The 27456-nt window shown below is 34.1% G+C and overlaps 2 protein-coding genes across 3 annotated transcripts; both read right to left on the reverse strand.

Annotated features, from left to right (window-relative positions):
* Positions 1-444: 444 nt before the first annotated feature.
* On the reverse strand, positions 445-4886 carry LOC121983933 (wall-associated receptor kinase 5-like). The gene is made up of 5 exons (XM_042536638.1): positions 4775-4886; positions 3363-4387; positions 2196-2672; positions 1947-2096; positions 445-1780 (listed from the first exon to the last, which is right to left on the reverse strand). Exons 2-5 carry the CDS (start codon positions 4330-4332, stop codon positions 576-578), a joined length of 2802 nt encoding a protein of 933 aa, XP_042392572.1. The 5' UTR covers positions 4333-4387; positions 4775-4886; the 3' UTR covers positions 445-575.
* Positions 4887-12481: 7595 nt separating this feature from the next.
* On the reverse strand, positions 12482-18980 carry LOC121983934 (putative wall-associated receptor kinase-like 16). Of its 2 annotated transcripts, XM_042536639.1 has the most exons (6): positions 18853-18980; positions 17724-18727; positions 16167-16646; positions 15655-15804; positions 14211-15432; positions 12483-12720 (listed from the first exon to the last, which is right to left on the reverse strand). In XM_042536639.1, the coding sequence occupies exons 2-6, from the start codon at positions 18700-18702 to the stop codon at positions 12705-12707; spliced, it is 2847 nt and encodes a 948-aa protein (XP_042392573.1). In that variant the 5' UTR covers positions 18703-18727; positions 18853-18980; the 3' UTR covers positions 12483-12704. The 2 variants fall into 2 exon arrangements, with proteins under 2 accessions (XP_042392574.1, XP_042392573.1); XM_042536640.1 differs by lacking the exon at positions 16167-16646 and having other exon boundaries at positions 12482-12720.
* Between the last annotated feature and the right edge of the window lie 8476 nt (positions 18981-27456).

The raw sequence follows: 27456 nt of genomic DNA on the forward strand, positions 1-27456 counted from the left end.
TCCCCTAAACCAAACGCCCCCTTAAATGAGCGAACTAATCTATTAACTTTGTGAATCCCAAATGCACAAATTTAAAGTTAATAGTAACTCACTTATCTAAATTTATAAATTTCTCTAATTCCCAACATCTGAGGTCTAATGATGGTTAAAGCATCACACTAATAGTGCTTTACCAACACCTCACCATGCATTAGCTTCACTGTGATATCAATTGTTACTCCTTGCTTAAATGAGTGAATTGACCAATTAAGTTATTAGACAAGATCAAATATAGGAATTCAATTTATGATCTAAACTTGGAGACAAGATCAAATATATATATATTAGATAACAAATACATTAGTGTCTGCAGAATTACTTGTACACAGTTAAAGATGACAACACATGGATGCAGATTGTACATGAAATTTAATTTATCTAAATTTAGAGACAAGATGGAGTGTATATTAGATAGCAAATACATCAACATCTACAAAATTAAGTAAATAAAGTTCACGATGATATATTACACATGGATGCATATTGTACATGAACTTGCATATGCATAAATAAGCTTACCGTGGATAATTTTGTGACTACATGAATTCTTTCTCTGAGCTATAATTTCTGGAATTTTCTTGATTTATTTGGTTTGCCAATTCTGAAGAAGAGGAAGATGAAAGGGTGACTAAGCATTCTGTTTCCTCGTTGCTTTCCGGAATACAAAGTCCTTTCTTTTTCATTCTTGTCCTTCTTATGCCTTGCAATTTATACTCAACTTCTTTCATTGTAGGCCTTTGCGCTCCTTTCAAACTTAGACACATTTCTATCAAACTACTCATTTCAAGAAGCTCTTGCTCTGTTCCTTCTTGCAAAATACAATCATCTATGAGCTTAAAGGGCATCTTCTCTCTTGTTGTTTGAAGGAAATTAATTGCTAGATTTTGTTGTGACCCAATGTTGGTTAAGTAGATCGGTTTCTTTCCTGTTAAAAGCTCAAGAAGAATAACTCCAAAGCTATAGACATCACTCTTTTCCGTCAATTGACAAGTTTGATAATACTCCGGATCCAAGTAACCCAAGGTGCCATGTATGACAGTAACTATGTGTGTTTGATCAAGAGGAATAAATTTTGATGCTCCAAAGTCCGATACCTTTGCCCTTAAAGTATCATCTAAAAGAATATTTGATGATTTGACATCCCTATGGAAAATAGATATAGAAGCAGCTGAGTGTAGATAGGCAAGTGCTCCTGCAGATTCTGTGGCGATCCTGAGACGATCATCCCATGATAATTTAGATTCACCTTGCACAACATGAAGATGATCTGAAAGGGCTCCATTTGTGATAAATTCATAAATTAATAAAGGAACTTCAGTTTCCAAGCAACATCCAAATAACTTAACTACATTTCTATGATTTATCTGAGAAAGAAGAACTATCTCATTTATGAATTGGTCAATCTCACTCTTTTTAACCGTTTTTGATTTTTTTATGGCAACAACTCTTTGATCAGATAAAATTCCTTTGTAGACGATTCCATGTCCTCCCCTTCCAAGTACTCGAGTTTCATCAAAATTGTTTGTTGCCTTTTCTATTTCTTCCAAAGAAAATATATTTGTTTTCTCCTTAACATGTTCGTTCGTGGAGATTAGCTGTTGAAGCAATAAACCATGATTCTGATGAAAATTTCTTTGTCTTATTTTCTTTTGATATCTTTCCTTCCACTTCCTATTTAGGATGACCAACGTAATGCATAAGAACAAAAGAAATATTCCACTGCTTGCACCAACAAGGACCCCTGCATCATATACCAATATCAACTTCATAAATTAATAATATATAGCTTAGCTTTTCTTTTAGTGATGCTGAATAATATATCTATGTATACATTCCATTTTTTTAAACTTATTTTGTTGCATAATCAAATGAATGACAAACATTATTATATATAATTGAGATCTTACCTAACAAAAGAATTTTCTTTTTGTTTGGGATGCACGGTCCAGTTAGAGGATCTCCTGATGTTCCCAAGGGACATGTACAATTGAAACCACCTTTTATGTTTGTGCAAATTCCTTTGCAAACATTTGAAGAAGAATTGCATGGGCCGATTTCTAAAATTCACAAAATTTATCATTATTTCTCAAGTCCAAGTTATATATTATTATAGATTACTAAATTTACATTTGAACAAGCTATTTTAATTTTAGTACCTTGACATCCATCATCAATGTAAGGGTTTCCCTCGTAGCCTCCAATGCATTCGCATCGATATGCATATGCTGAATGCTCGTACCTTCCATCATCTTTTGTGATATTCACGTCCAAACAAGAGCTGTGTTGAGCGAGACATGCAAAGGCGCTCTTGTTCTTCACATCGTCGCAAGTATCATAGCCAACTACCCAATTATAGATGACTTGTTCTTTACTTGAAGGGAAATATTTCTCGGATAGTAATCCATATCGTTCATCATATTGTAGCAGCTCCAATTGCACATCCTCTAATGAAATTGCATTCACTTTGAAATTGTTATCATAAAGGAGAGTTGGAGGCTGAGTTGACTCATTGCATGATAGGGCAAACTCTTGTGATCGATAACACTTCTCCTTTAAACCAAATGGAAAAGAGACTGTGATATTTCCACATTTGTTTGGACAATCCTTTGCAGGAATATGTGTAAAATTTGTATCTGTGAAAACATACATACAATCATCACATATGTATGATTTGGGTTATGGAAATACTCGATAAGTTTTATATTTAGCTAAAACTTATTAATAACTAAATTTATCAATTATAATTAAACATACAATAAAAATAGGAAATATATATACAACTAATAAAAGAAATAAATTCAAAACGTTTAACATACAAGATTCGTGTTGCCTACTTACATAGAAGGAAAACGCTAACGTTGGTATGTCAAATATAACAAAGAGTATTTGTCAATTAGATATGCCAAATATTGTTACACATTTTAGCTAATTGTATGAGATACAATTTAATTCAAAAGATATATACGCGTGATTTTGATTTTTTGTAAAAAAAAAAAATTAAAATTTGACTCGAATCTAAAATATAAAGCTAGTATTGAATATGGAAATCCAAACCAAACTACAAACAAATCTAAATTTGTTTAAATTAAATCATTTCAAATTTTAAATGGGTTGAATGCATCAATGTTATCTTGCTTCTATCATAAGGATAAGCTATTATCAAATATGAATTTGAAATTTTAAACAAGCATTCATTGCAATAATATAATGGTGAACAAATTATTATTAACACGATGGAGGTAAGAAGGTAATAATAATTTTTTAACATGCCTGTATATATATGTATGTATGCACATATATATAAAGAGATTCAGAAGTATCACCTAATTGACAACCATCCGGTAAGTATGGATTTCCGTAATAATCCAAAGGGCATTGACAAATATATCCATAAAATTCGTCAGTATCGGAGAAGTCGTAGACGTCGTAGCAGTCACTATTCGGACTGCGACAAGCATAAGTGGCTGAATAATTCTTGGCCTCTTTACACGAAAGACGACGGTCATTATTGATGTACCAATAGAGAGAGATCTCTGCTCTTGTTTTGTTTTCCCTTCTTATAAATCTTTCGAATTCCGTTTCATCAAGGGGATCACATTCAGTGCATAAGATGGCTGTGATGTTGGTAGTCATATCACTATTCTCATTCTCATTCTCATTCTCATTGGCGCGAGATAATTGAATAGCCAATGAAGTCTGGTTAGATTTCAGGTACCACAAATCAATACTACAGAATCCATTGCCAGACGTAAATCCATAATCAATTGTTGAAGTATTATTGGAAGTGCATATTGATGAGCAAGCAGCCACGATGCTATTGGTTACAAGATCAACTATGCTAGCAGTAGCATTGCAACCAAGCACGTACAAGAAGTTTGTATTTGTTATCGACCGGGATGCTTGTTGAAAATAAAATTGTCTATTCATAGAGAATGGCAAATTCTTGAGGTCGATTAGTGTGGTGTTGATCGACTCCTTATCTACATCCAATATGACATATGGTGATTCAATGTAAACCAATGGCACATTCATATCAAAGTCCTTTACTTGTAAATTGCTATCCCCCAATAGGAGTCTTGGAGGATCGGAATCATATGAACAAGTAAGATTAAATTCAGCAGCATAAAAGCAACCATTGCCGATGCCAAACGGATACTCAATTTTAATATCCCCACATGTTTGGTTGCGACAATTTGAAGGCAGAGTAAAATTCTGATTTGTGTTTGCTGAATTTATGGAGGCCTTCACTAGTGTCAATGTAATCAGTAGCAGCCATATCTCAGTGAATCCCATGGTCCTACTAATTTCAACTATCTGTAATTCTGTATGAGTATATAAAAACAGTAATCTGCAAAATTGAAAGATTGATTAAGAAATTCAGATACATACACAGTTGTGAGTTGTCAATTAAAAATCAAACTATTCCAAAAGAAATCAATCAGTTCATGCTAGCTGCATCACTTCCAACTGTGAGTTTACATAATTAATCACAAGGTTGCAAATTTATTCGGAAAATGGAATAACAGGAGAAAATTTAATTAATCTGCTTGGAATATTTTTTAGAAAAAAAATATAATCATGTTAAAGCTTGAAAAATGTAATGAATGTACTAATTCTCCATTTTCTATAAGCACTAATAAAAAGATTTCAGTTGAGTAAGATAAGGAGATCTAGCAAAAAGGATGCACTCACCACTGCCAATATTTATGCATAAAACTTGGCGAACAATACTCACTTGGCTAATTATTACGTCCTTAGTACTCCTACGAAGTCCCCAACCAATGCAGAATGAATTGTATAGGCCTGTGATTCTTCATATAGACGTAGCATTTTGGCTTCCACTAAACAATGGTGAAGGGATAATTATCAACTATCTAGAGCTAGCAATAAATTAGCAGTGGGCTTGACTTCAAACAATAATGAGATGAATACGACACCTAGCTACTGTCCCCACCAAAGAATTAACGAATTCCATTTAAATTAATATTTAAGAATATGATGTGAAATCTCAACCATACATCCTCATTTTCCACAAAAGAAGAAGAATAGTCAGATGTTGTTTTGAAGTGTTAGTTTTGTGGAGTTGACCGACTTCCAAGTTACTAATTAAGGCTATACTTCTACTTGGAACTTCAGGTTTCAATTTCCACACGCTATTAGTCACTACATTTATAGTTGTTGCTTAGCCAACACGGCCCTCGATCACCATTACATTGCTTAATTTCCTGGTTACTTCATAGACGTATGCGTTGTGTTTAACAATGTGATGTGAAATTTCAATCATGCATCCTGTTTTTCCACATAATAATAATAATAATAATAATAATAATAATAATAATAATAATAATAATAATAATAATAATAATAATAAAGAGTCAATGTTATTCTGAAAGATTAGTTTTGTGGAATTACTGAGTTCCAAAGTAAGGTTCAAAGTCGATGTTATACGTGCCTTAGGCTACGGTGCAAGAGTAATCAGACATCTACGAAATATCGTTTCCTAATTGTGGATCGGATTAAGTTTCTCGAATGGAAAGATAATCTTGAAATGTTGGCTACGGAGCTATGTATCGTTCACACTTTCAAATTTAATTATTCTAGTGGTCATGAAAAATTTCTAAATTTCTATAGGGTTGAGTTCATTTCCAAAATTCTTAGAATCAAGAGTTGAATATCAAGATTACCGAAAAAAAAATTAATTAAAAAGTCAATGTTATACGTCCATGCACTTGGAATTCAATTTAATTAATTAGCTTTCAATTTCCACATCTCTGACTATTAGTCATTACATTTACCGCGGTTGCTTAGGCAAACACGGCCCTCACCATTAAATACGAAAAGACATGATGCCTCGTTGAAATTCAGAGTACGACTATAATTCTGAATACAACTAATCATTTCTAATTAAAACACATTAAAATTAATGGGGTTTAGAGCTATCTACTATGACGGTTAAAAAATCATATTTTTATCTATCTTTTACAGATACTAAAATTTATTTATTTAATTTTTATTAAATTTTATAGATGACGAAATAAGTTAAATCGCATGGATAAATTTAATTTGGGTATCGTGTTGGTGTGATGATTTAGGTCATGTGGATTTGAACTAATTGAATTTGTTTTGACTAGTTCATAGTGAATCAAATAGACACTCATTTTCCTTCCTAAACTAAAAATATATAGAACAAGATAGGCATCTCTGTTTTCGTAAAGAAGAAGAAGAAGAAGAAGAAGAAGAAGAAGAAGAAGAAGAAGATAGGCATCTTTGTTAGGACCCGTGCGACCTAAAAGAGGGAGAGGAGGATAAATAGTTCTGATTGCTTTATGTCCTTCTCGTACTTGTCTTTTGAATACGTAGCGGAAACTTGAATACAAAATCGATGTCACATACATGTACAATTCCGAGATTTACTTAGTATTTGTTTCTTATGTAACTAATTAATCCAAAAACTACTCTTAGTCATCTCCCTCCACTATAAACTTTTCCTTTTTGGATACCTTCTGGAGACAGAAAAATCTCTTACAACATATTTCACGGCAATACAACAACAATACAAGATACAAAATCAAATATAAGAATGTAAACAACTTTACAAGAATCTTGCTTTTGATCACTATTGATTGCTTGAGAATAACCCCTTGTTATTTGTTAATCTGAAAATGCACAAGTACTTCACCTCAGAATCTCCAAAGATTAACTCCTCAAATCTCCTCAAAGCCCCTCTTTTAAAGCCTTTCGGGGGTGTATTCAATTAAGAGATAGAATGACTTTCATTTACTTTTTTTTTAATGATAGACTTTGGTATAGTTGATAGATTTTTATTGACTTTAATAGAATCTCATATAGTTATGAAAAGAATTCTATGGAGTTTTATAGACTTTTTTACAAGACTTTTACAGACATTTATAAATTTTTTCATGAAAACTTGTAGATTTACGGGAAAGAAAAATTCTAAGTTTCGTTATTGCCAGTATGATAAACATCCCTTCACATTTGATTAGCTATTGTATCTCTTCATACATTGACATTTGCTCGTTGTTGTTCTTGAGTATCAAATAATTGATCAAAGCAATCAACACCATGAACTTGTTCTGGCAGAGATGATGAAGCTTTATTTTCTAGTTCAACTGGAAATTCATCAGAACGATACTCCTTGTGAAAAAAATTATGCAATCCGGAACAAGCAAAATAAGCTCGACTTGTGTAGTATACGAAAATGGAGGAACTGTTTTGAATATTTTAAATCTCAATTTAAATATTCCAAATACCCTCTCAATGACATTCCTCAAGAAGACATGACGAAGATTGAACAACTCCTTTTCATTTTCTGGGTGGCGACCTTGGCCAGTGAATTCCTAGAGAGGATATTGCACACTTCGAAATGGAGCTAAAAATTGACACCGATTCGGATATCCACCATCAACTAAAAAGTATTTATCTATAAAACCAAACCAAATATAAATAACATATGTAATTTTAAAAAATTACAAAAATAAAATAAAATAAAATAAGAAAGTAACATATAAAACAAAATATATATACCTTGTGGAACTTTAAGCTCGTTATTTCTGGATAAAGCATCTGTCAGAACATTTGAATCATGAGCAGATCCCTCCCATCCACTGAGCACATGTATGAATTCTAAATTAAAGTTACAAGCTACCAAAACATTTTGAGAAATCATTTCATGACGATTACGATAACTATTAGTATCATGTCCAAACACCATTGTTGGAAAATGATTGCCATTAATAGCTCCATTACAATCATGTAACAATGACAAAATAATAATAATAATAATAATAATAATAATAATAATAATAATAATAATAATAATAGAAGTTTTTCATTACTTACTTTAAAGTAAGGACAAAATCTTATACTCTCCCTTATTCTCTCAGGTACTATAGATCCAGGTTTGACTATCATATCTGCTACAATGCTATTTAATGCTTTCAACACCTTGTTGAAGTTTTGGCTAGTATTGTAGTGTGATCGATCAAATGTTTTACAAATCAAAGAATATCGAGTATTGTGACCAACAACGAGTAAAAACATGACAACCATTTCTTCAATACAAATATATCTTGTATCTTACAATGGTATTTTTTTCTCTAAGGATGTTGTACAATTTTAAAAATACACCAAGGTGCATTCTATAAATTTCTCGAAAGTGTGTTGGATCCTCTTTTAATATTCTATGAATATAATTATATCGTTTGGAAGTTATTGGTCGTCTACTTAAGGGACGACGGACAAGTTCACTACGCATATAAGCTATATGCTCAATCAACACACATGATCCTATAAAATTCTACCAACAAACACCTAAGCGTTTCGTTTAATTCTTCTTTCTATACCTCTTCTTCTATTTGTTTTTCTACTTCATGCATGTTGATGTTTGACATTTAAATGAACCATCTGATATCAAACAAGAAACTAAAATAAAAAACTCTAATAATTTATGAAAATCATTCCAATTATAATCAAAGCAAGATATAAATGATAATCAACTTAAAATTTGTAAATTTATAAATAATTTGAACCAAGAAATTATTGCTAGTTCAATCACAAGTAAACAATTCAAAAAAATATATAATAAAATTTTAACATAATAAACATCATCACTAATCATGCCAAAAAATTCCCTCATTCAATTCATTCAATTTATAGTCTATCCATCCTGAGCGCTCTTCAATGGTCATTTTCAAGAAATCAATATTCTTTAATTTGGTATTAAGCAAATTAAGTACTTTGTATCGAGTACGATAATCCAAATTTGGGACCTCCTTGATAGCATCCCAACAACCTTCACCTATATTCCCTATTGATTCTATTTTTGAAGCCACCTTTTCAAGAGTTTCAGAGACTCTATATATAACATCTGTATCAGTATTCTTGAATATACTTGATTTTCCTTCAAGCTCGGTCCTATCTCTTTGTTTAGTGGTTGGAGTAACTTCCAAACTTATGGGTTGAGATGGTAATGGTGGAGCAGACTCCTTGGAAAATGAAGGCTCATATGAAGATTTTTGTCTATCACTTTGCAAGAATTCACTAGTATTACGATTAAACACGTAATCATCTAACACAGTAGTACTTGGATTTCCTTCAACCTCTAATGTTCTTGCATCAGTGTCATATCCTAGTCCCATCGAGTATTTTCTTGTAGTAGTTCCATTTCCAACTGTAATTCTCAGATATTCATAATCCTCAAATGTATCTGTCCGATAATGTCATCTTTCGGGTGAGACTGCAAAGAATGAAAAATAGCAAGTGTTAAAAGTAGTTATAATTCTAATCATAAATGTAAATTTTATTATTTTAAATAGAAAATACTATAGCCTTAAAATAGTCCTTCCATATTTCTTCAGGATCCGTGAATTTCTTCGTCTCAGGATCCCATCCAAAACCAAAGTTATGACGCATAAGTTTACAATAGTTGTTGTATATCTGTTTGAACCACTTTAAACGACTTTGATATTGTATGAAAGTATTTTCAATTGCAAGTATTTTTTAGAGCGGGTAATAGTTTTGTTTCTACGAATTTTTTTTAACTAAAGACTCCACTTCTATCTTATCATCCTTGTGTGGCAGTCCAACCATGAGTTGTAATAATTCGTTGTCATCTTCAATTGTCCATACATTATATTTAGCTTACTAATCTCCTATTGATAATATCACTTAAATATAAGTAAGATAGAAAATAAATATATAAGAATAATATTTTGCCATTCATAATCCCATATCATTATACATATTTTATCAAATATTTTATGCATAAAAAATGATTATCATATATCTAAATACATTTAATACAATTTATGATATAAATTTTGCCAAATATTTTATGTAATTTTGTAGCATCACTTTTCCGTATTTTAGTAGTTTTGTAATTTAACTCAGCACTATATTAACTTTTAAAAACGAAGTTACATATTAGACCTTGTAATTTATAATTTTTAAAAGAAATGTTGACATTTCATGATCTGCACCTACAACTGTGACCAGTTGTCATCGTCGACTGACAAGACTGTTAAAATAATCTCTATGATAGATGATCGACGTGATCAAGATAGTGAAAAGATACACTCAAGAACAGTGTTAAATTTGGCACATCACTCAGTATTTTCCTCGTGAATTAATATTATTGCAAGAGGTTTGTAATTTATTTGTGATTTTGAATCCTCATTAAAGGCAATAAATTGTTTTGCTGCTCTACCCAAGAGTTCCAAGTTCTAATCAATGATAAATTTATGTGTGTTTGTAGTTACCATAACCTTAAGACAAACTTAACTATTTTCATATTTCCGTTGATGAATGTTAAATACTTACCTTGTATAAGAAAAGTCATTGTGTTTACTTTCTGATGGTAGAGAATAATGAGAATTATGATTTTAGACCTAATCGAGTCCATAAAACTCAGAACGTTAGAGATTTCTCTAATATAAACGCACCGCTAGAGAAAGGTAAAAGGGTCGGCGTCACAGCGGGAAAAAAGGATAAGAATAATTAAAAATGTTTCATTAAAAATATATCTTTAAAATTTAAAAATGAGAACCCTCGATTGTATAGTTTTATAGAGAGAAAAGAAACCTGTGTACCTGTATTTACCTCCCTCCATATCCGTGGGACCGGCTCTAGGGGGGCCGCTGATGTGACGATTCTACATTTTTTTTTTTCTAGAGAGAAAAGAACTTCTGCTCTTGTTAGAGAAGAAAAGAGAGAGACGTATAGGGTCAACCTTGACCCGCTGTGACTTCACGCCTCATGCCAACTCCTTGTTGGATTTCCTACTACAAAGTGTCCAGTCAACCATGATTTAATTGGACTTTTCTCTTACTAACTACCTGTTGGACTTTCGATCACCAACTATCTTGTCAACCATGACCCACTTGGAATTTCTATCTCATATCAACTTCATATTGGACTTTCGACTGCCAAGTCATTGGTCAACTATGACTTAGACTTTTCATATCTTATCAACTTTATGCTAGATTTCTGACCACAAGTGTTTAGTCGACCGTGATCCACTTGGACTTTCCATATCTTGCCAGCTCTATGTTGAACTTCTGACCATCAAGTATATGGTCGATTGTAACCCACTTGGACTTTCTGTATTTTGTCAAGTATCCAGTCAATCTTAACCTAATTGACATCTCACTCGACCCATTAACATATTAATCAAACATTAAAACTCAACTTGAGTCAACTCGAGCATGGTCAACCTAGTTAATCTTGACCATGGGTCGATTGCATCAGCAATTTCTCCCTTTTGATATTTGACAATATATTTAACTTATGTTAATTCATTAGCTTAACATCCTAGTTCTCATGACACGACATGAATGAATGTTTCTTAACTTAAACCCTTCATTTTCTCCCTTTGGCACATATTAACAATCTTTTCAGAAAAACCATTCTCTTTTTCCATCCCTAACTTTCAACATCACAATGGAGGTTCCTTACCTGCCATTGTCTTCAATGCTCAACCTTGAGCATACAATCCTTCATTCGTTTACTGATCCTCAAATTCTTGAATTCTCCTTAATCTTTCAAATTCCTCATTTCTTATCAAAATCATGCCTTTAAGGAGAACCTCCCTCTCAAAACATGCTCCAACTTTAATCATTGAATCAACAATGATTTGGAGTTTCTAAACCTTTAGAAAATTATAAATATAAGTCAAGAGGTTAGAGATTCAACTTTGAAATTAAACTTCTCACTCAATTCCTTATTTTTCTCCTTTTAACTTCCCTTTCTCATTTTCACCAAGAAAATCACTTTTGAATATTGTCCAAGCATATCAGAAGGTTAAGGATAGTTAAGATATCTAGGAGTGAGATTACATGACTTAAACAAACATATTTTAGTGAAAACCACATAAATTAGTCGATTGATACTTTATATTAGTCCATTGCTACAAACAAAAGTTGTATTTTCAATTTTTAGACCGAATTTCATAAATATACAAGTAATTTTATATTTTTTAAAAAATCATAAAATTTCATATAGACATTACTTAAAAGATAATTTACATCTTCATATTTAGTAGCACCATTCTATGATACATCGTCCTCGTCATTCATCTTTTATCCTTTTCTCAACTATCGTTATTAGTTCTCCTTTATATTATGTTTTCAACATTTCACACATTATTATCTTATTTTATCCGACAACTCAATATACCTTATTAAGATGGCGAAAAACAAGCAAACACACCCATTAAGGATGTATCGTATGAGTAAAAATGAACGACCCACAATCCATCTAATAAGGACACATCAAATAAAAGCATACAAGTGAGTGGCCTGCAACCTAGCTGAGAATGATGCATTGGATATAAGAGTCAACAACCCTCAATCCACTCATAACAAAATGCATCATATATATGCACACATATATACATAGATCGGGCGAATGACCTGTAATCCACCAAAGATGTATTGTATGTACATGAGGTAAACAATTTGTAATCTACCCAATACGAAATACATCATGTAAATGCACACGCGCACGCGCGCGCGCGCACACACACATATATATAATGAATGACCTGCAATCCATCCGAAAAGTGTCTCACATAAAAATATTCATCCGGTGAGGTGCCTCATATACGAATAGGGTGAACGATCCACAATCCATCCTGTGAGGAAAATCATCTAAATTTGGCCAAACCTATGAACACACAAAAAAGACTTGAAAGCCGCATTTAAAGTGTAAAACAAATGATCTATATTTATACCGAGTTATTTTAATTATTCATCTTTTTAGAACCAAAGTTCTATAAAATAAAAAGTACACTCGTTTCTTTATTAATTTACTTGAGAAGGTGCATATTTATTATGAGCACTAAGCGAAGTTCAAGATTACAAATAATCATGCAACTCCATGAGTGTGGAACCAAAGCTCTAGATTACGAATAATTACACAATACTTAAAAGGACAAAGTTGAAGCGTTAAACTACAAGTAGTCATGCAACTTTTTTAGAGGGTGGAGTCAAAGCTCTAAACTACTAGTAATTCCGCAACTCTTTAAAGGTAGTTATGCAAACTCTTAGAGTGTATTTGGTTGGGAGTTATCCTTGATAACCTTCGTTATCTATCCAAGTCTATCAACGAAAATCCTGTTTAGTATAAGGTTGCATGCCCGTTATGCAAACAGGATTTTATAGTTAAGATAGTTATTTTATAGTATAAGGTTTACACAACCATTTGTAAATCCCAGAGTTAAACTCTACAGTTAAGATAGTTATTTTATAGTTTTGTTAACTTAATCCAAATAATACGCAACTCATTTCAAAACGTAAAGCTAAAGTGTAGATAATATATATCTATTACTTTATTTATTTGAAGATATAATTACATATCAACTTTTCTCTCAATTTCTTAGAGGAGTTCATATTCTGTTAAAATATTACTATTGATTCTCAGTGTTCTTAGTATCTCTATTTTAATTATTTAATATACACATTTTAAGAAGAACAAAGAGGGATGAATAACAATAAGATCAAATAAGGGCAAGCCATGTGAACGCATATATCAACCAACAAGAGAAGAAATACTTTAATCTTAAATCTACTTTTTCTTGGAACTTTGGCTTTCAATTTTCACAACTCCATTAGTCACTAGATTAACTTCTTGGCCAACGTGGCCCTAACCATGAGATTCATAAATGTTATGTTTTAAATAAATCTTCAATTATTTGCCATGAAAGGATTGAAGGTGTCTTAAACTTGGAGATGTCCTAAACCAAAGAAAAGAAGTTATTAAATTTATTGATAAACCAATAGACATATGCTTATCTTATTTTGACATTATACTAAGTCATTATTATAAAATGACCATACGATTGTCCATTTTATTATATACATTTATCTTTAGATCATCTTACTTGAAATATATGGATAAAGTTTGATAACTCTACTGCTTTGAACTTATTGGATTAAATAAAATAGTAGCCACATCCTTAAAACAAGTCAACTATGCTAGTTTAACAATCGTAAGAATTCAATTTAATTATCTAAATTTAGAGAAAAGGATCAAATGTACATTAGATAACTTGTACATCAACATGTACATCTGCAAAATTACTTGTACATAGTTTAAGATAATAACACACGAATGCAAATTGTACATGAACTTGCATATGCATTAAACAAAGTTACCGTGGGTAATTTTGTGATATCAAGAATTCCTTTTCTAAGCTATAATTCCGAGAGTTTCCTTGATTTATTTGGTTCACCAATTCTGAGGAAGAGTAGCTTGAAAGAGTGAGTAAGAATTCGATTTCCTCATTGCCTTTTGGATCACAAAGCCCTCTCTTTTTCATTCTTGTCTTTCTTATGCCTTGCAATCTGTACTCAACTTCTTTCATTGTAGGCCTTTCCACACCTTTCAAACTTAGACACATTTCTATTAAACTACTTATTTCAAAAAGCTCTTGCTCTGTTCCTTCTTGCAAAATACGATCTTCTATGAGATCAAAGAGTGTCTCCTCTCTTGTTGTTTGAAGGAAATTCGTCGCTAGATTTTGTTGCAACCCAGTTTTGGTTAAGTAGATGGGTTTTTTCCCTGTTAAAAGCTCAAGAAGAATAACCCCAAAGCTATAAACATCACTCTTCTCTGTTAACTGGCCAGTTTGATAATATTCCGGGTCTAAGTAACCAAAAGTGCCATATATGACAGTGACTGTGTGTGTTTGATCAAGAGGAATAAATTTTGATGCTCCAAAGTCTGATACCTTTGCCCTTAAAGTATCATCTAAAAGAATATTTGATGACTTGACATCTCTATGAAAAATAGATATAGAAGCAGCTGAGTGTAAATAGGCAAGTGCTCCAGCAGATTCTATAGCAATTCTGAGACGATCATCCCATGATAATTTTGATTCACCTTGTGAAACATGAAGATGATCTGAAAGGGCCCCATTTGAAATAAATTCATAAATTAACAAAGGAACTTCAGTTTCCAAGCAACATCCAAACAACTTAACTACATTTCTATGATTGATCTGAGAAAGAAGAGCAACCTCGTTTATGAATTGGTCAATCTCACTTTTTTTAACTGTTTTTGACTTTTTTATGGCAACAACTCTTTGATCGGATAGAATTCCTTTGTAAACAGTTCCTTGCCCTCCGCTTCCAACTACTCGAGCTTCATCAAAATTATTTGTTGCCTTTTCTATTTCTTCCAAAGAAAATATATTTATTCTCTCCTCAACATGTTCATTTGTGGAGACTAGTTGTTGAAGCAATAAACCATGATTCTGATGAAAATTTCTCTGTCTTATTTTCTTTTGATTTCCTTCCTTCCACTTCCTACTTAGGAAGACCAATGTAATGCATAAGAACAAAAGGCCTACTCCAATGCTTGCACCAACGCTGAGCCCTGCATTGTATACCAATATAAACTTTATAAACTTGATGCCACCACCTATAATAATTATAACTTAGTCTTTCTTTTAGTGATATATGTTAGGTAATATGTTTATGTACTCATTCTCTTTTTGTTGTTGTTTTTTATTTTAACTTACTCCATCACATAATCACATGAATCACAAATTAAACATGAATAATTTCATTCTTATAATCTAGTCAGTTGAGATCTTACCCAATAAAAGAATTTTCTTTTTGTTAGGAATGCATGCTCCATGTAGAGGATCTCCAGATGTTCCCAAGGGACATAGGCAATTGAAACTACCATTTGTGTTTATGCAAACTCCTTTGCAGATAGGGGAGGAAGAGTTGCATTCATCTATATCTAAAATCCACAAAATTTGTCATTATTTCTCAAGCCTAAGTTATATATTATTGTATATTAATTAATAAATTTGCACGGATGCAAAACAATTATTTAAATTTGTATGAAATAAATATTAATATAAAAACGTTGAGTTCAAAAATCTATTTACCATTAATAGTAATAGTAATAATAATAATAATAAGATGCAACAAATCATACTAATTAATAACTAATTCTATTGAACAAGTTAAGGATCATGATCAAAAGCTTTATTGATCAAATCTAAATGACTATATATTTTTGTTGAATATAACAACATATATCGGCATTTATCTTTTGCTTCATTCATATATGAAAAGGTGAAGATATTTCAGTCGTACCTTGGCATCCATTAGGGATGTAAGGATTTCCCTCGTAGCCTTCCTTGCATTTGCATCGATATGCTGAACCTGAGTGATTTCTTGTGGCACTCGCATCAAAACATGAGCTGTATTGAGCGCGACATGCAAAGGTGCTCTTGTTCTTCGCAGCATCATCACAACTCTCATAGCCAATTATCCAATTATAGATGATGCTTTTCTCTTTTTGAACAGCGAGATACTTATTATTATTGAGTTCTAATTCATACGATTGTACATCATCCGGTAAGAGCTCTAATTGCCCATCCTCTAATGAAATTGCTTTCACTTTGAGACGATGGTCTTGATAAAGAAGAGTTGGAGGATGAGAAGACTTATTGCATGAAAGAGCAAACTCTTGAGATCGATAACACTTCTTCTTTACACCGAATGGAAAAGGGATTGTCATATTTCCACATTTTTTTCGACAATCTTTTGCAGGAGTAAGATTTATATATGGATCTGTTAAAACACACATATATGATTTGGTTTGTAAAAATATTTATAGCTAGACTCTAGGCCGGAGGAAATTGAAAAAAAAAAATTATATATCCAAAATCGAGTTTTGAGATAGTTTTCAAAGTTTTGATTATTGTTTTTTTTTTTTTTATCATATTTCAACTGTAAATTTATACAAGAAAATCCTAAATTATGATTCCTCTATCATGAGAAGATATAACCAGAGGCAGAGATACAATTTCTAATAAGTTTCTATTGGAGATGCAGTTTGTATTGGCAATAAATGAGAAGACATCCCTTGTCAGAATTCCTAATAAGCTAGCAATTGAGGTAGTAAAAAGAAAGAAAGAAAATTGTGAAGATGTTTAGATTCTTGATCCATTGGATTAATATATAACTCTAATAAGTTTTTTTTGTTAGCTAAATCTTATCAACTATATTTGTCAAATATATAAAATATAAAATAATCAAAATTAACAGATTTGTGTTCGCTATGTATATGAAAGAAGTATATTTGCTAATCAGATATATATGCCCAATACTGCTACTAGTACTGTTTGATATTTGATAACACAATATATAAGATATAAATATAATTTAATTCATATGATACACATGATACAATTTTGTCAATTTTTTTGAATTTGACATGCATATAAAATATAAAATATTAAAATCTAAACCAAACATTAAAATAATCTAAAGTATGAATTTGAGTTTTTAGCTAAGCATTTGATGCCACCATGATGAACAATGGTGGTCATCAATCTATCTCAGGAGCAACACGGAGGAGATAAATTACGAGTAACTATTAGCCTTTGGAATAATGACTAGTGCATGAGAGAGACATTTATCTCAGCTATGCCGAGATTCGAACCCCATACTTCATAGTGACAGCACCTCATGCGCTAGCTACTAGATCGTCTCTAGAGGACACCGCAATGTTAAAAAAGATTAATAACATGATGGAGCTAAGAAGCTAACAATTAAATTTAACATATATACTCGATCATATATATATTGGCATAATGTATACCTATTTATATATATAAAAAACAGAGATAAAGAAAGAATCATCACCTAATTGACAGCCATATGGTATATATGGATTTCCATGATGACCGAAAGAACATCGACAAATATATCCAACGGTATCATTCTGGTCGTCGACATAGAAAGCTTTATCAGTGATGTCATAGCAGTTAGTATTACTACTGCGACAAGCATAAGTGGCTGGATAATTCCAGGCCTCTTTACATGAAGAATGATCCTTGATATGCCAAGAAAGAGAGGTATTTGTTTTTGTTTTGTCTTCGTTCTTTATAAAACTTTGGGGATCCGCTTCACTACAGAAGAATTCATCACATAAGAAAGCTATGATGTTGGACCTATCACTGTTATTCATATGGTTGTTCTCATTCTCATAATTGGGACGGGATAACTGAAGAGTCAATGAAGTCTTGTTAAATTTCAAGCTGTCCAAGAAAATTCTGCAGTAACCATTGCCAGAATCCGAAAATCCATTATCAATTGTTGAAGTATAATTGGAAGAGCATATTGATGAACAAGCAGCGACGATGGTATTGGTTATGGGATCAACTATACTACCAGTACCATTGCAGCCGAACACAAACAAGCTGTTGTCCATTGTTTCATCAATGAATGGATCACCAACATAATGTTGATCAGATATAGTGAATGGTGAATTCGTGAGATTGATTAATGTGGTGCTGATGGATTCTTGGCTGACATTCATTATGGCATATGGCGATTCAATGCGAACCAACCCCACATTTATATCAAATTCCTTTACTTGTAAATTGCTATTCTCCAATAGGAGTCTTGGAGGCTTGGAGTCATAAGAACAAGTAAGATTAAATCCAGCAGCATAAAAGCAACCGTGGCCGATGCCAAAAGGATACTCAATTTTAATATCCCCACATGTTTTGGGACAATATGAAGGCAGAGTAAAATTGTGATTTGCGTTTGCTGAATTTGTGGAGGCCTTCACTAGTGTCAATGTAATCAGTAGCGGCAATATTATCTCAGTGAATCCCATTGTCCTAGCTACTAATTTCAACTATCTGTATGAGTATATATATAAAAAGAGTATTAATTAATCTGCAAAATTGATCATGATCGTTGGTATTAAATAAATAAATAAACATTGGTTGAGGAAGATAAGGAAAAGCAAGAAGGACGCACTCACCAGTCACCACTGCTAATATGTCTTCATAACACTTGGCGAACTAGTCACTTGGCTAATTACCTCCCTTGCTCCTACGAATTAAGTCTCCAACGAATGCAGAATGAATTCTTATAGAGGTAGAGTTTTGGCTTCCATTAAGCAATGGGCATAGGATAATCATCAAATATTTGCATTCCAAACTAAAACAATAAATTAGCAGTGGACTTGACGACTTCAAACAATAACATGCTGAGTCCGACGACTACTGTCCCCACCAAAGAAACAATAAACTATATTTAAGAATGTGATGTGAAATTTCAATCATACATGCTGATTTTCCATGGAAGAAGAATAGTCAGATGTTCTTTGAAAGGTTAGTTTTGTGGAATTCCAATCATACATGCCGATTTTCCATGGAAAAAGATTAGTTATATGTTCTTTGACAGGTTAGTTTTGTGGAGTTGACTGACTTCCAAAGTAAGAGCATCTACAATGCTATTAACGCATCAAGCGTTAATGACAATATATTATTATATGTTTATATTATTTTCAACTATACTTTTAGTTAGATCATCAATTTAATTGGCTTTCGATTTCCACACCATAATTAATAGGCACGGATCCTCTAGTCCATAAAATACGGATCAGAAGATAGATCATTTTTTATCATTGATGGAGAGTGATGACTCACTTATTTTACACATGGAGTCATCACTCTCCACCATTAATAAAGAACGGTCTATCTTCTGATCTATATTTTGCGGACTAGAAGATCTGAACGGACAATGAGTGGTTACATTTACATGTTGTTGCTTAGCCAACACGTCCCTCACCATTAAGATACGAAAAGCTTACCTTTAATGGAACCAATCGGAAAAACAGAAAAATATTAACGATAGCAAAAGTCTTAACTATGATTCTGAGCATATCTAATATTTTCTAATTGAAACACCTTTTAATAAGAGGTGTAGCCGTTAATAATTATTGCCATAGCGGTGTTGCAAAAGATGTAGTCATAATTTGTGAATGAATTATATTGTCATTACAAATGTTCGGCCATCTACACTAACCTAAAAATAATTAAAAGGAAAAAAGAATTCAAAGGCATTTTCAATTATATAAATGGTAAAAAAAAAACCTCATTTTCAAAAAGAAGTCTAAAAGATACCTCCATCAGATGTTGTAGTTCGAGACTACTTTGTTAGAAACTATTACAGTGTAGAGAAGCTACTCAATAATTATTATAATATATATAGTAACTACCAAGTAGTTATTACAATATTATTTTTACTTCCAATGCTATGGTAGAATTGCGATTAGCTACTATAACTTGTAAAAGATATTATGTAATTATTACAATAACATTTAATATAATACTATTGTCATACTGTAATAGTCACTTACTAATTTTTATAATTGTGTAATAGTTATTTAGGTAGCTGATACACTGATTCAAAGTGATTTTAATGAAATTTAAATATTTTTTACTAAGTTAGTAAAAAATATTTTGTTATAATAATATTTAAATTTTAAGATTTATGGTTTAGGATTTAGTTGTTACAATGTAAAAAATTTACTATTTAGCTTTAATCAAAATTATAACAGCTGGTCATAGCTGCTATAATAACACATAAAGAAAGAGTATTCTCAAAATAAAACGTCTTTATAAAACATCCTTTTATTTATTTATTTTAAAAAAACAGAAAAGCACAATTGATGATTTATATAATTTAGAATGTCTTTTAACTTTTGTCCGTAATTAATCAGTAGTAGACTTGACTTTAAACAATAACGTGATGAGTACGGCCGTTTCCATCAAAGAAATAATTCCATATAAATTGATCATTTCTTGGTTACTACGTATACGTTGCATTTAATAATGCGATGTGAAATTTCAATCATGCATCCCCATTTTCCACAGAAGAAGAAGAAGAAAATGAAAATTGTGATGTTTTTTCTGAAAGGCTTGTGGAGTTGACTGACTTCCAAACTAAGCCTACACTACTACTTGGAACTTCAATTCAATTAGCTTTCAATTCCATGCCGCTATTAGTCACCACATTTACAAGTTGTTGCTTAGCCAACATGGCCCTCCCCATTAAAACAAAAAAGATATCACAAATCTTGACGACTTGTTGAGGTTCGAAGTCTTAGCTATAATTCTTCTCAATATATCCTAGTGCTTTAATTTTGCCATCGCTAATTCTTATCATAATTGTTTAGGTAGAAAATCTAATCATAATTTTGCCGTTGAATATTATCGTCACAAATGTTCAACCATCTAATGATCTAAAATAACCTAATAATGGTTAAAGGTTCTTGCAAAATCTATAACGATTTCAAAATATAAAATTACTTAAAACATTAAATAACATCATACATTTTTACAAATAATCAGGTAATACATAAAAAAGATATCCACAACCTCAAAATCACTTATATAATACAATATAATATTTATATCCAAGTATCCAACAATTTCAACACATATTTAACGTGACAATAAGAAGAAAAGTTATCAAGCACAATAGAGGATGGAGAATCTAGAGTTGAAAAAGTAATCTGTTCTCTGAAATTTTCGAGGGTTTAGTTGAACTTATATATATAAATTTAAATTTAAGTTATTTGTTGAAATGATCTAAGCTGATAATTTTAAATTATCAGTAGGAGTTGATGTCTATCGAGTGTCGACTACCAAGAGCCAACTACCGAGAGCCGACCGCTGAGGCTTAAGGCCGACCGAGTGAGGAGACCGATCGAGTGAAGAGGCTGATCAAGCGAAGCTTAAGGCCAACCGAGTGAAGAGGCCGACCAAGCGAAGCTTAAGGCCGATCGAGTGAAAAGGCTGATAAGCACATAAGTTGACAATTTTCGGACTGTTAGGTTCTGACTTCGGATTTCCTCCAAAAACCCTAGGTAGAACTGACGTCTACTGTTCTCTCAATGGAGAACGTGTCCTCACCTACTCTACTCAGGAGAAGTTACCTGTTGCCAGATCGGTCCTCTAGACCGACTGGACTTTTGCTCAGCACTCGAGGCTCCAGCATTTTCTGCTGGACGTCCGCTCTACGACCCACCTAGACTTCCACCTGGTTCGCGACCACCATGACTTTCACCTAGAGTCCCTGACTCTAGGGTTTTGCCCAAAGCACCCAACCCGCCAAGTCTTTTAGCCTAGGTTTACCACCCCCTAGGACCTAGGGTTACCACCCCCTAGGGTTTTCCACTTGCCTACCTGCAGCAAGGATTTTTGCCTAAGTACACTTAGGACTTTTCCTGTAAGCTCATTCAAACCCTGTTAGATAACAAGTAACTTTAACTTATGCTTCACCATGTTCAGGACCTAGGTGTGATACCTTATCTGATCTGTGTACCCTTGATATGATTTATTGACTATGGTGCACATCATGTATGTATATAGATTTGGTTCAGTATATTACCATGTTTAGTGTCATGCACCATTCGCATGATTGCATGCTGTGTGATAGATTGCTCCATTATTGTCGAGCACATCGCCGGTTTCATCACTGTTCGGTGCTCCGTTGTTGACGCTCATGGGTAGTGTGACGCAGCGTGGTAGCATGTCAGTTTGCTCTGTTCGGTGCTCCGTTGGTCCACTCATGGGTAGTGTGACGCAACGTGGTAGCACGTCAGGGATCCCTCCCCGTCATGGTGTATCGGGAGATGAGAGCATTGCGCTCCCCCATTTATGATTTGGGGTAGGAGTATGTGTGTACTCCGATAGCATCCCGTCCACTCGGTCACTCATCAGGAGTAGTGATGCAGAGTGCACGGTTGTCACAGCCCTACCCACTCGGTCCCACCATGGTGTGTGATATGGCTGACTGGCGTCAGGGGTGACCATGACTGCATTGGCATCATACACATTGATGCATTTATTTCTTGTGATTGTGTTTGCTGCATTTATTTGCTGCATATTGATTGGATGTCCATGCTTGACATACATACAGGATTTCTATACCTCTCGGGCTGTTTATCCTTGTACCAGGTCCTGGTTAGTACAGTATTCTCCTGTTCATTTCAGATTTGCATTTACCTTTATTACGTCAGGAGACTGTACGCATGATTAATGCTAGATGTTACTGCATTACTATGTATATCAGTTGTTACCCGCTGAGCGTTGGACTCACCCCCGCCTCCGTTATTATTTTGAGATTGATGCTGTCAGGAGAGAGTTCCAGTCACTAGTCCCCTGCAGACCACGAGAGCTTATTGATCTTTTGGGTTTTCTTCTTTACTAGACTATGTTTTGAACTTGTTATGTTTGGAATACTTTGGATCTTGTATGGATTGTTTTACTTGTGGATGACTTTTATTTGGATTTGCTTTTACTACATGCCTGCCTAGATGGCAGAAGAGGTAAGTCGGTTTTATCGTCAGATTTGAGCTTTACGAGTGTAATGGAGTAGGATATCGGTTTTGAGCTTTATGAGTGTAGTTAAGTAGGGTTGTTTTCAAGTCATCTTATTACTGCTCTGTTTGTCTACTATTAAACTGCGTGGGTGATTGTTTATTTACTGTTATTATTCCAGCCGCATGTGGCTGAGGTATATGGATATGTAGAAAGTTTCAGATTATCCGCCGTACAGGGGAGATGCTGCCGAAATTTCTTCGGACAGGGACTCCTCCGGGGCGTGACAATTTAGTGGTATCAGAGCTTAAGTTTTACGATCTTTGTTTTCGTATTTTGGATATTTGGGATAACCTGATACCAATTGATATGGTATCAGAGCGCCAAGTTTGGCGATACTTGTTTGATTTCCGTGTGTTGGATTTTTGAGATTTATCTGATACCAATTTATTGGTATCAGAGCAAGTTGTGATACCTGCTTTTAGTATTCTGGATATTTTGTGCTAGCTCAAGTTTGCGAGTCAAACTGAGTAGTTATTTTGATTGCACGGGATTTCCATTACATATATGTTTGGACTTTCGTTTCGGATTTATATGGATTTCCGGTGATTGAGATTAATTTGGGGACTGGACAGCGATGGAACATCTCCGGACGGCATATATGTATGATGTTTAATTTTATAGTTTATGACATGTATTAGTATTCTTTATTTAGTACCTGTCTGGTTGTTGTAACACATATTACATGTGATGGGTTAGCCATTGAGCATGGTCGACCTTAATAGAGATCAAGGATTATAGTCTCTGGTGATTTTTCATATCATACCATCAGTAGTTTTAGCTTCTGTTACTACTAGTAGGGTTGGAGGCACATACCAGCCTCTGCTGTTGTTAGCTGGGTAGTGGATGATACCTACATATTCTTGTTGACTTAGCCAGTAGAGTTTTTATACTCATATCTTTTGGATATTAGGGTACCCGATACGATGAAAATTGGTCATTAGGGAGTTATCATGTTTGATCATTGTTGAGAATGGTTTGAGGTTGAGGGATATTGTGAGATCAGATATTGTGATATGTTGATTTCTAATGATTATGAGAGTAAATGTTATGTGGTTGTCTGATGATCTTTTACTAGATATTTGTTTTGATGATATTATGTGGGCTGATATTTTTTAGGATAAAAATGAGAGTGTCTTGATGTTCTTGAATTCTGACTTTATCTTTTGGGTCGTACACATTTATACATATGATTATTGTGGGTTTTTAGTAGATTATACCCGAGTGGTTAGGCATACATGTCGGATTGTTTATTGGAGGTATTTGTCAATTAAAAACTATGTTGTGGATTGTGCACATATATTTGAGTGTTTTATTGGATGTATCTTATCGATTTAATCTGAGTTGTGATATGTGCAGATGTGTTCGGTGTAATATTTGAGGTATATTGTTTATTATATGATTGTTCTGAGAGTATACTCGTATCGATTATGATTTGTTGGAAGTATTACGTTGATTATACTCTTGGCATAGGTGTATATATGTCATGTGAGTGTTGTTGAGGTGTATTGTTGATTATACCTATGTTGATATATGCACACGGGTTCGGTATACATTGTTGGAGGTATCACGATGAATTATACCTATGTTGTGAGTATGTGTGGTCTGTACAAATTGGAGGATTATGTCGATCATACTTATGTTGTGTGAGCAAGTGTGCCAGATGTATTGTTGGTAGCAGCATGATGATTCTACTTGTGTTGAATGCAGGATGTGGAGTGTCTGCATTATGTCAATTGTTGGATTACCCTGTCAACCCATATTCTTATCAGTGGGTGACTCACTACGATGTTGATAGATTTGACGATGAGTTTGATTGATTGCTGGATTGTTATACCTTTGGCTGCCCATAGTGATATGTGGTTGAGTGATCTCGTGCAGCCTCTAGTTGGATAGTTAGGTGCCTTGGACACTTATGGATCGTTTGTGGTGGAGCGAAGCTCCCACATATTATTGTTGGTTTGTGATAGAGCGTTGCTCTTATATATTTTGAATTGTTGTGGTGTGTTGGTGCGGTTAGCACTAACGATTTAACCTAGGTTTTGATGAATGACAAATCAGGTTAAGTTAGTCTGTTGTTGTCTAACACTCTGGTCGAGTGTACAGGAGAAGGACAGCTAGGTCGACGGGCTGACCAGATAGATGGCATGAAGTCCAAGAGGGTCGACGGGCTGACCGGACGCTTAGGCACGAAGTCCAGCTAAGTCGACGGGTTGACCGGATAGCTGGCACGAAGTCCAGACGGGTCGACGGGCTGATCGGACGTCTGGCAGGTAAGTGAGGTAAGTCACTGGAGGGGAGTGACTGCGAGGACGCATTCCCGGGAAGGGAACATTAGGCGTTGATCCGGCTTAGATCCATTTCGGATATCTAAGTCGAGATCGTGACTAGATTCCGGTCTCGGAAAGACGGAATCTAAGTCATACTCTTTTTATTTATCTATTGAACTTTAACTGTGCTAACAATCTATTTTACAAGATGTATATTTGCCTCGGACTAACTCTATTTTGCAGGAGAAGGAGTTCCTGGAAATAGGAGGTCCAGGTGCCCGGAGGCAAGTTTTATCCCAACTCGCGCGTCGCCACGTGGAGCTTGATGGTTGGACCTGCCACGTCCCACCAGGGCGCTCGGAAGGGATCCGGGGCGCCCCGAGCTTCATATAAAAGAAGGGTCAGAGGGGAGCTTCAAATAATCATCAGAAAGAAAGTCTTTTACTGCTTGCTCTACTACTCTGCACTCCAGCGACGCCAACGAAGATCCGACAAGACGCTCCCTTCCTTTCTTTTATTCTTGTCGGTACATGTCTTTATTTTTCTAGCATTCCTGTACTATTAAATTGTAATTATTTTTCGAACTGCTAGTGATTGCCCAACGAAAGTACTCACGGAGTACGGGCCTTCGAGTAGGAGTCGTCACAGGCTCCGAACGAAGTAAAAACATCGTGTCTCAGTCTTTATTATTCCGCTGCACTTAACTCTTCTTAAAACGTTTGTAAAAATCGATATTCACCCCCCCCCTCTATCGACGTTTCACGGTCCTACAAGTGGTATCAGAGCGAGGTTCCACTCTGATTTGGTGCAACCACTAATCAGACAGGGGGTGAAAATATTTTTTTCTTTTTGCTTTATCCTTAATTCTAGTTGATATTATTATTAATTTAGGAATTTTTTTTGTTGCAATTAAGTCTAATTGGTGCAACACCAATTTAGATTCAGCTATTATTTTTTTCTGCACTACTAATCCAAGACCAAGTCTTGGAATATTTTTTTTTACTTGTGTGCAGAATGTCTCAACTAGAAGGTTTTAGCATAGTACGTCCTTCCCTATTCAACGGAGATGACTTCTCGTACTGGAAGGAAAGAATGGAAGTGTACCTAAAGACAGACTACGATCAATGGTTCAGCGTTATAAAGGCGTACCGAACTCCAGTCGACAACTCCGGAATTCCACTAGATCCGGAACAGTGGACTCCGGACATGAGGAAAAAGGCATCAACAGAAAACAAGGCAATCAATACACTACATTGCGGCCTAACACGAGAAGAGCTGAATCGCGTCAGACCACATCAGAATGCTAAAAAATTGTGAGACAAACTGATCGAGTTGCACGAAGGAACGAGCGACGCGAAGGTAACAAAAAGAGACCTACTGTTAAATAAAATATTTAATATAAAAATGCAGGAAGGGGAAATGGCAAGTCAACTACATGCAAGAATCAAGGACGTCCTCAACGGACTCCACGCGATAGGCCACCAGATGGAAAACAGAGACTTAATAAGGTACGCACTAAATGTCTTTCCTTGTAATAGCTTGTGGGCATCAATCATAGATGCCTACAAAATTTCGAAAAATTTATCTAAGTTAAAATTAGACGAGTTTTTCTGTGAGTTAGAATTACATGAACAAACTAATGCGGGAGTCGAGAAAGGTATTGCTTTATTTGCAGGCTCATCCAAAGAAAAGAAGAGCAAACCTGAATCTGAAGAAGATTCTAATCAAGATACCGAAGACGAAGAACACTTGGTGAACCTGGTAAGAAAAATGTTCACCGGGAGAAAAAGAAGCTTCAGCAAGAAGGACCTTCAAAAGATCAGTTCTCCCTCGGAACAAAAGAACGTAACGTGCTTCGGATGCAATAAAAAGGGGCACTACAAGAACGAATGCCCAAGACTGAAGTTCGACAAACCGAAGCCA

The sequence above is a fragment of the Zingiber officinale genome, chromosome 5B (assembly GCF_018446385.1).
Source record: "Zingiber officinale cultivar Zhangliang chromosome 5B, Zo_v1.1, whole genome shotgun sequence".
Lineage (NCBI taxonomy): Eukaryota > Viridiplantae > Streptophyta > Magnoliopsida > Zingiberales > Zingiberaceae > Zingiber > Zingiber officinale.

Excerpts from the sequence above, each read along its gene's own strand:
- LOC121983933 (XM_042536638.1), bottom strand. The coding sequence starts at position 4,332 with ATGGGATTCACTGAGATATGGCTGCTACTGATTACATTGACACTAGTG. Across the intron at positions 2,673-3,362 it reads ACCGGATGGTTGTCAATTAG|ATACAAATTTTACACATATT; the intron begins GTGATACTTCTG and ends ATGTTTTCACAG. Across the intron at positions 1,781-1,946 it reads AAAGAAAATTCTTTTGTTAG|GGGTCCTTGTTGGTGCAAGC; the intron begins GTAAGATCTCAA and ends TATATGATGCAG.
- LOC121983934 (XM_042536639.1), bottom strand. The coding sequence starts at position 18,702 with ATGGGATTCACTGAGATAATATTGCCGCTACTGATTACATTGACACTA. Across the intron at positions 16,647-17,723 it reads ACCATATGGCTGTCAATTAG|ATCCATATATAAATCTTACT; the intron begins GTGATGATTCTT and ends GTGTTTTAACAG. Across the intron at positions 15,433-15,654 it reads AAAGAAAATTCTTTTATTGG|GGCTCAGCGTTGGTGCAAGC; the intron begins GTAAGATCTCAA and ends TATACAATGCAG.